Source organism: Hemibagrus wyckioides, linkage group LG22 (genome assembly GCF_019097595.1).
Source record: "Hemibagrus wyckioides isolate EC202008001 linkage group LG22, SWU_Hwy_1.0, whole genome shotgun sequence".
Lineage (NCBI taxonomy): Eukaryota > Metazoa > Chordata > Actinopteri > Siluriformes > Bagridae > Hemibagrus > Hemibagrus wyckioides.
Window position 1 is genome coordinate 3,616,211 of NC_080731.1, and position 9,530 is coordinate 3,625,740.

The 9,530-nt window shown below is 37.7% G+C and overlaps 1 protein-coding gene across 1 annotated transcript in view; it reads left to right on the plus strand.

Moving 5' to 3' along the window:
• The first annotated feature begins 3,008 nt into the window (after positions 1-3,008).
• Positions 3,009-9,530, plus strand: part of htr7c (5-hydroxytryptamine (serotonin) receptor 7c) — a 62,619-nt gene continuing 56,097 nt past the window's right edge. Inside the window, exon 1 of the mRNA XM_058374382.1 lies at positions 3,009-3,766. Coding sequence (XP_058230365.1) covers positions 3,291-3,766 — 476 coding nt within the window. The 5' untranslated portion in view covers positions 3,009-3,290. The remainder of the gene's footprint in view (positions 3,767-9,530) is intronic.

Sequence of the window (9,530 nt, forward strand, 5' to 3'; positions counted from 1 at the left end):
ACACTTTTGATAGATACTGACCACTGCAGACCGGGAACACCCCACAAGAGCTGCAGTTCTGGAGATGCTCTGATCCAGTGGTCTAGCCATCACAATTTGGCCCTTCGTCAAACTCACTCAAATCCTTGTCCATTTTTCCTGCTTCTAACATCAACTTTGAGGACAAAATGTTCACTTGCTGTTTAATATATCCCACCCACTAACAGGTGACATGACGAGGAGATACTCAGTATTATTCACTTCACCTCTCAGTGGTCATAATGTTATGCCTGATCGGTGTATATAACAAAAACTTCATTAAAACAATCAAGGTAGGTGGACATTTTGCCCGGGATCATTTTATTATTATTTTCTTTTAAATCGATAAGAAGACATAAACTACGACGCTCATCGGAAAAGGTCATGTGACATTACCTCAGCACATCATGTAACTGGTGATTGGATAACTGGTCCAGAGGAGGGAAAAATGGTGGAGAAGGAGATGATCCTTAAAGAAAACGAGACGAGAAAGCTTGTATTTTAATGCAGAAGAGATATAAGTTGCAAAATCGACCACTTTTAATGCTAATACTTTTACTACTTGTTGCCATGGAAACAGTGATTTTGTTTACAGTCGATTTGAACTGTGATTTATTCATAAAATATTTTTTTTTCTTACAATTTGGAAGGACTTTCCTAGGAGGTATACTGACGATGATGTATTTAGTGTCTCAGGATTTAGTGTGTTTATAGCATAGTTATAAAACCTGTGGATACAAATAATAGAACCTGCTAATATCGTAATCATATAAACCTTAAAACCTGCAGATTTCTGTTATATTAAGCCCTGATTATTATATTATATATAGGTAGTAGATACACGAGTATATCTTTTTTTTTATCTGCTCTTTCAGCCCAGGATCTGCACTGAAACTCTCTCTGAGCCTGAACTGAATTTAAATAGTCGCTCTTTCTACCCTTCTTTAGCTTAATAAAAAGCTTCTTTCGCTAGCAGGTTAATGCAGATGTTGACAGCTGTGTTAATGAGACTTTGTGAGCGTTAAAGTGAAAATTAGGGCCTTAAATGGAGCAAGAAACTAATTAAAATGTCGCTTTTATCTAACGGGCAAAGTGCCAACAAACACAAGGCAAGGGTTTATCACATTATCACAAAGAGAGAGAGAGAGAGAGAGAGAGAGAGAGAGAGAGAGAGAGAGAGACAGAGACAGAGAGAGAGAGAGAGAGAGAGAGAGACAGAGACAGAGAGAGAGAGACACTGATATAAGACTGAGGTATAATAGAAAGATAAATTGGATCAGGAGATGGGGAAAGAGAGATGAAGGACATGATAAGAGAAAGTGAGGGATGAAAGAAAAGATAAGGGAAAGGAAGAAGTGTAAACATGCAGGAGAACTAAACAGACAAACAGTGTTCACAGAGAAGAGAGAGAGAGAGAGCGAGAGAGAGAGAGAGCAATGGATGAATGAACTAGTTAATAGAGGAATTACGAGGGAGGAGAGGAGAGAGAAGGAGGAAGTGAGAGCGAAGGAATGAGGGATGAGAGGTATATGGTTAGAGAGAGAGAGAGAGAGAGATGGAGAAGAAAACAAACTACATAGACAGTGAGAGAGAGTGAAGGATGAATGAACTAAGGATTGAAAATTCATAAGAGATGGAGAGAGAGATTTAAAAGGAAGTGTGAAGAGCAAGAGAATGGAGAGAAAGAGAGAGAATAAGGTGAAGAGTGAAAATGAGAGAGGAGAGAGTGAATTATTACAGGAATTACGAGAGAGAAGAGGAGAGAGGAGGAGGAAGTGAGAGCTTGAGAGATATATGGGAAAATGAGAGAGAGAGAGAGAGAGAGAATAGAAAGGAAGAGACAAAAAGAAAAAAGGTAAAGAAAAGTAATGAAAAGAGCGAGAGAGAAAGAAATCGATAGATAGATAGATAGATAGATAGATAGATAGATAGATAGATAGATAGATAGATAGATAGATAGATAGATAGATAGATAGATAGATAGAAAGACAGAGAGAGAGTTTGGGAAAAGAGTGAAACAAAGAATTAAAGAAAAAATGAAGAGGAGCTTGAGGTGAGAGAAGAAATAGAGAAACATGAGAGAGAGAGAGAGAGAGAGAGAGAGAGAGAGAGATTACAGAACAGAAAGAATGAAAAGATAGAGGTAGGAGGGAGACAGTGAGACAGAGATTTTGAGATGAAGAGAACGAGGCAGAAGGAAAGAGCGAGCCAAGAAGGAGAAGGAACAAGGAAGAACAGAAGGAAATGAAGAGGCAGGTTCGAGGAACGAGGGATAGAGAAATGGAGGAGAGACGAGGTTAGTGTGCAAGTGTGAAAGAAAAGAAGAAACTACAGAACAGGTAGAAGAATGAAAAGATGGTGGGAGGAGACAGAGTAATTGAGACGAAGAATTAGAGAAAGTGAGAGAGAGAAAAGGAGAGAGAGAGAGAGAGAATGAGAGAGAGAGAGAGAGAGAGAGAGGAAGAGACAAATAAGGAATAGAGGTAAAGAAAAGTAATGAAAAGAGTGAGAGAAGAAGAGACAGACAGACAGACAGACAGACAGATAGATAGATAGATAGATAGATAGATAGATAGATAGATAGATAGATAGAGATTTACTCTATAAATGCGCGCTTGTGTGTGTGTGTGTGAGAGAGAGAGAGAGAGAGAGAGAGAGAGAGAGAGAGAGAGAGAGAAAAGGAGAGAGAGAGAGAGCAAGAGAGAGAGAGAGAGAAGGAGAGAGAGAGAGAGCGAGAGAGCGAGAGAGGGGAAGAGACAAATAAGGAATAGAGGTAAAGAAAAGTAATGAAGAGTGAGAGAAGAAGAGATAGATAGATAGATAGATAGATAGATAGATAGATAGATAGATAGATAGATAGATAGATATTTACTCTATAAACGCGCGCTTGTGTGTGTGTGTGTGTGTGAGAGAGAGAGAGAGGAGAGAGAGAGAGAGAGTGTGTGAATGAGTGCGCGCGCATCGCTCTTTCTCCCTCCTTATGCGCGCGCTCTTATCTTTTCCTCTCTAAACCTTTTTCGAGTCTTTCTTTTTCATTTTTTCCTCCTCTTTCCTCTGATCTTTCTTTCTCTCTTTCTTTTTCATTTTATTTTTTTCCTCTGATTTTATTTGTTCTTTTCTAAGCTCGGGTAAAACAGTCCGAACGCGAGAGAGGCAGGGAGCGTGCGCTCGCGGTTCAGCATGCGCTCTTGGAGAGGTGTGTCGTTACACCCCCCCTTTCCCACACACACACACACACACACACACACCGCCGGGGATTTCCAGCGCCAGAGATGTTCAACTCGTCTCCGTCGGCTTCTACGCTCTTCTTCTCCGCGGATCGTGATCATGACGTCGCCGGCGGCTCCTCGCGCACGTTCCGTGGCGGCGGCGTCGGTGTCGGTGTGGGCGACGGTGACGGGAACAACGGCTCGTGCACCGAGCAGCCGCTCGAGTTCGCGCCCGCGGAGAAGGTGGCCGTGGGTCTCGCGCTAGCCGCGGTCACGGCGGTGACGGTGATCGGGAATGCGCTCGTGGTGGTGGCCGTGTGCGTGGTGAAGAAGCTCCGGCAACCCTCCAACTACTTGCTCGTGTCGCTCGCGGCCGCCGACCTGTCCGTGGCGCTCGGGGTCATGCCCTTCGCCATAGCAACCGACCTCACCGGCGGGAAATGGCTGTTCGGCGAAGCTTTCTGTAACGTCTTCATCGGCATGGATGTCATGTGCTGCACGGCGTCCATCATGACCTTATGCGTCATCAGCGTGGACAGGTTAGTTTTGGCGGGATTATTAATTAATTAATTAATTGATTGATTGCTTGATTGATTTACATATCTAATTTTCCATCCCATCCCAAGCCATGACTTTTTGCTCGGTTCCTGTGGCCAGGTGACTTTATAATAATAATAATAATAATAATAAACTTTAATTACGCTATAAAATACTTTAATAATGACGTCATACGTCATTAGCGCGCAGGTGAGTTTTGGCGGGAAAATGTGAGCATTTTTACCTCAGAGTAACTCATTTACGAACAGTGTGAACTGAGGTGAAGCTTCACGTGACATTTAGTAGGACAAACTATATAATTAACAAGCTTTAATCATTATTAAAAAAAAGTTTTATATAATATGTGAATTTTGTCTGTTTTTTATTTTATTATATTGTATTTTATTTTATTTTATTTTATTTACCTCACCATACCATTTCATCCCTGAGGTGTCTCTTCTGAATTGTCATCATAATTAAAACATCTCTGAGGAATTTTTTTGGCGGAATTATTATCATTTTTTTGTACATCAAATTTGCAAACTGATTTTATTTTATACTTAATTTCTGTCTTTTAGTAGGAAAAAGAGAAACCTTTGTCAATATCTGTCAATATTTCATGTCGTCACTGTTGACAGGTGAATTGTTGGCAGAATTTTTTTAGTATAATTTTATATTTTTTACCTCAGAAAACTAATTTACAAAGCCGAGGACAGGTGACTTCTAATAGGAAAAAAATGCAAACTTTTATTTTAGCTGTATGATGCTTTTTGGCAACGGTTTCATGCGTCGGCATAACGGATAAAAAAAATTTTGTTGGGAAATTTTTTGTTTACTTTATATTTTTACCTCAGAAAACTCATTTATAAATCACCATCTGAAGCTCTATCACTCTCAAGACTTTTAGTAGCAAAAAAGAAAACTTTAACAGGGTTTAAAGTTATTTTTATGCTAAACAATCACTTTATTGAAGGTTTGTGTCTGGGAGAATTTTGACTTCATGTTAGCGTTTGGTTTCAGCGATCTGTTATGTTTTTATGCTTCATTTCTGTAGACCGTATCTTACTTCTTTGTGGGAAAAAACTATTTTTAACCATTCCTAATTAGCGTTTTTCTTAAGGACGAGGTGAAATTTTACTGGAATTGTTTCACATTTTTACTTCACAACTCTTTTTTTCTCACTCCTATGAAAATACGGCTAAAAAAAAATGCAGGATATCATAAAAACTGTAAATCTTAAAGCCCTACGTTCTGAGGACGCGCTAGAAAACTTTCTGGGAAGTTCTGATTGTAATAGAGCGCTGCCGCTGGAGACTCCTTCCGTTAACGATGAACATTTTCTCACAGAAAACTTTGCCGATTGAAAAGATCTACATTTGTCTTTGTTAAATAATCAGTCAGTCACCATACAGATGAGTTTGTTACTATAGCAACGCTGATGTATTAGAATTAGCAGAGCTGCACTGCTGTTACAGGAACCCAATCAACCAATCAGAAAGCAGAATTCAGTAAAGTACACCATGTGCTCGGAGGTTCCTGTCAGGTCAGCGGCCGCGGCGTATCGCAGGAAGCGCTAGAGTACGAGAAAGATAAGAACACTCTTTATCTGCTGCGAGTGTAATTCTGCACTCGATCATTCGGAGTTAAACAGATTGGTATGTGATTAGCAGAACGCTAGCGCCGTGTGGTTCACGCGGGATCGGCGCAACCCGCTGAGAACGCTTAGACCGCGTGACATCAAGGATGCTGCTGGACTCTAATTTCATTTGACACAGCTCACAAACGTGTTATGTGGTCTCAGAGCTTCACTGTCACATTCAACCCACACACACACACACACACACACACACACTGAAGTCCTTTTTCCTAGAATAGCTCAAAATGATGAATATTTCAGCGATGCTCTGTTGCGATTGTCTGTCAGGATTTCACTCAAGAGCGGTTTTTACCTGCCTCATCATTTCCATTCCTAATTTTTTGATTTCATAAAAATTTTAAATTGATAAAAATTAAAATATAAATAATATTTAAAACTGTATAAAATGTCTAGAAAGGCTGTACACAAAGTATATACAATTTAATAAAAAAAGTTTTAAAAATATTAAGAAAATATATTAATATAAAAAACAAACATTTTCTGCCTATATCAGTAATATTTCATAAAAAATAAAAATAAAAAAAAGAATAAGTATATGATGATATACAGTATAAAGACCAAAAAATGTATAAAAAAAACAGTACAATAGAAATCTCATTCCTAATTTTTGATTTCATCAACATTTAAAAAATTAAAATATGAATAATATTTAAAACTGTATAAAATGTATAGAAAGGCTGAACACAAAGTATATACAATTTAATTAAAAAAATAATAAAAAATAATAAATATATTAATATAAAAACAAACATTTTCAGTCTAGATCAGTAATATTTCATAAAAAATAAAAATAATTTAAAAAAATTAAAGGATGATATTTAGTATAAAGACCAAAAATGCATAAAAGACAAAAAAAATTAACAATACAATAGAAATCTAATTAAAATGTAAAAAGTGATAAAAAGGCTGTACACAAAGTATTAACAATTTAATAAAAAATGTTTAAAAAATACTAATAAATATATGAATATAAAAACAAACATTTTCTGTCCATATATCAGTACTGTTTCATAAACAATAAAAAAAAATAAGTATATGATAATATGCAGTATAAGGACTAAAAAATGAAAAAAAAATGTAGAAAAGACAAAAAATATTTAATGATACAATAGAAATCTGATTAAAATTTAAAAAGTAATAAAGTTAATAAAGATTAAAATATAAATAATATTTTTGTACACAATGTAATGTAAAAATGTAAAAATAAAACCCTCCTAAAAATTAACAATACAAAATAAATCTCACAAAATTGTCTTAAAACAAACAAGTAAAATGTATGCATGTACATTTTTGTATACTGTATATATACACACTGTATATAAACAAAAAATATATACAATATAAATAATCATAAAATATAGATTTATTTTAATGAATACACATAAATCCACACACACACACACACACACACACAATGTCAGGTTGTATTTTTCCCCCACAGTGTAACACCACGCACAGGAACAAGCCGTTTTCCTGACTGTTTAAGTACTGTGTGTCTAGAGAGGACTTTTCACTGTGTGTGACTCAGAAAATCCTGACGCTCGTGTCTCTTGGACAATTACAGACAAAGAAGAGGCACTTAGCGGTTTTCCAATAACGTAGAATAAAATCAATTTAGCTTCGGCGAACGGACCAGATGCATTCTCTCTCTCTCTCTCTCTCTCTCTCTCTCGCTCGTCTGCACCGCCTCATTAAGCTCAATTTACGGCTCTGTGATAACCTTTCACAAAGCTTTGCTAAAGCCTGAATAATGTTATTGGCTATTAAGTGAATTGCGGAAGGGGAAAAGGAGGAGGAACCCGGCTGGAGCAGGAGCGACATGTCGCCTCGATTTCTATTCCAGGAAACGATCACTAACACTACGACGACAATCAGCTATGTAATGCTTAAAGAGTTTGATCCGGGGCAGGCTGCAGAAGGTTTTTGTTTTGTTTAGGAGAGGCTAAGGCTAAGTGCTAAGGTTTGTGTTCAAATGCCAAAGCAGCAAACCGGATGGGATTCTCAGAGACGGCCATATTGATTCTTCAAACTGTTGTTTGGTGTTGTATGACAGGGCTGATGACACACGATGAGAGAGAGAGCTCTTCCACATACTCTACACGATCTCATAGACGCACCTGATTGGCTGGTGTTGCTGTGATTGACAGGAGAGAGAGAGTAGGCCCCTCCTACTTTGACAGCACAGCTAGTTTCACTCTCTTGGCTCTCGGATAGATGTGACATCATCAGGATTCGAACCCATTATCAGTGGATTATACATGGATGATAGGAACGGCTTGGACTCGATCTGTAATACGTGCTTTTTAAACAGGAAACAAAGGATGATCTATCTATCTATCTATCTATCTATCTATCTATCTATCTATCTATCTATCTATCTATCTATCCATCTATCTATCTATCTATCTATCTATCTATCTATCTATCTATCTATCTTCCCATTTGTCCATCCATCCATCCATCCATCCATCCATCCACATGCAATCCAATCTATCTATTCAACCACTTTCTACTCATCCATCCATTAATCCATCTATCTATCCACCCATCTCTCTATCTGTCTATCCATGGATCCATCTATCCTATTTCTATATCTATTCACAAACCTACATATGCTTCCATCCATCCATCCATCCATCCATCCATCTATCTATCTATCTATCTATCTATCTATCTATCTATCTATCTATCTATCTATCTATCTATCTATCTATCTATCTATCCACCCATCTGTCTTCCCATCTGTCCATCCATCCATATGCAATCCAGTCTATCTATTCACCCATTCACCCACTTTCTACTCATCCATTCATCCATCCATTAATCTATCTATCTATCCACCCATCTCTCTATCTGTCTATCCATTGATGCATCTATTCTATCTCTATATCTATCCACAAACCTACATATGGTTCCATCCATCCATCCCTCCATCCACCTGTCTATCTATCTATCTATCTATCTATCTATCTATCTATCTATCTATCTATCTATCTATCTATCTATCTATCTATCTATCTATCTATCTATCTGTCTATCTATCTATCTATCCACATACCTACCTATGCATCCATCCATCCACCCACTTTTCCATCTATCCATCCATCTGTCTATCCATCCATTCATCCATCGATACCATCAATCGTCATGGACGGGGAGATTTTTGGTGGGAAATTGTTATTTACTTCATATTTCTACCTGAGAGAACTCATTTATAAATCATCACCTGAAGCTTTATCACTCAGGAGACTTTTAGTTGTGAAAAATTTAACTTTAACAGGCTTTAGAATAATTTTTATGCTAAATAATCACTTTTTTTCTTATAACTTTCCGCATCCCCGGTATGACATGGTGGCTAATCGGCAAGATTTCCCAAAGTGTTGATGCTTCGAATCACTTCAGATTGATTTGTGTGTGTGAGGAGTGTGTGTTTATCCCGACGTTAATGAAGACGGAGCTGCAGAGTAGACGATAAAAGCAGAGAATTATCTGTAGGATTGCTGACTAGCGCTTCCCGGTTGACTGAATGGAAACGGAACGCAAACGGTTTCCACCGGTCCACTGACCCCCCCCCCCCCCCCACCCGTCTTCTAGAATATGTGATTTCTGTGTATAATGGAACAAATGGGAAAAAAATCAGTCAGTATTTTATTAGAAACGTTTTTAAAGTACTGTATAAAAATGATGCTGGTCAAACAGGGATAAGCTTAAATGTTGTTTTCCTGTTTCAGCTGAAAGGTGTGGCTTCAGAGGAAAGGAGCCGAAGTGCTTCAGCTGATTCCTGAATATTTTTAAGACTGAATTTGCATGAAGAAAAAAAAACATGCAAAAGTTCACTTCAGGGTTAGGGTCATGGTTAGGGTGAGGGGTGGAGTTAGGGGCGGGGTTAGAGGATTACATCATTCTTTTTGACTTCATTCAGGTCAGAACAACAAAATGCAGTGATGAAATCTTTACAATCTATCTACATACCTACACATCCATTCATTAACCCACGTTTCCATCCATCCATCCATCCATCCACCTATCTATCTATCTATCTATCTATCTATCTATCTATCTATCTATCTATCTATCTATCTATCTATCTATCTATCTATCTATCTATC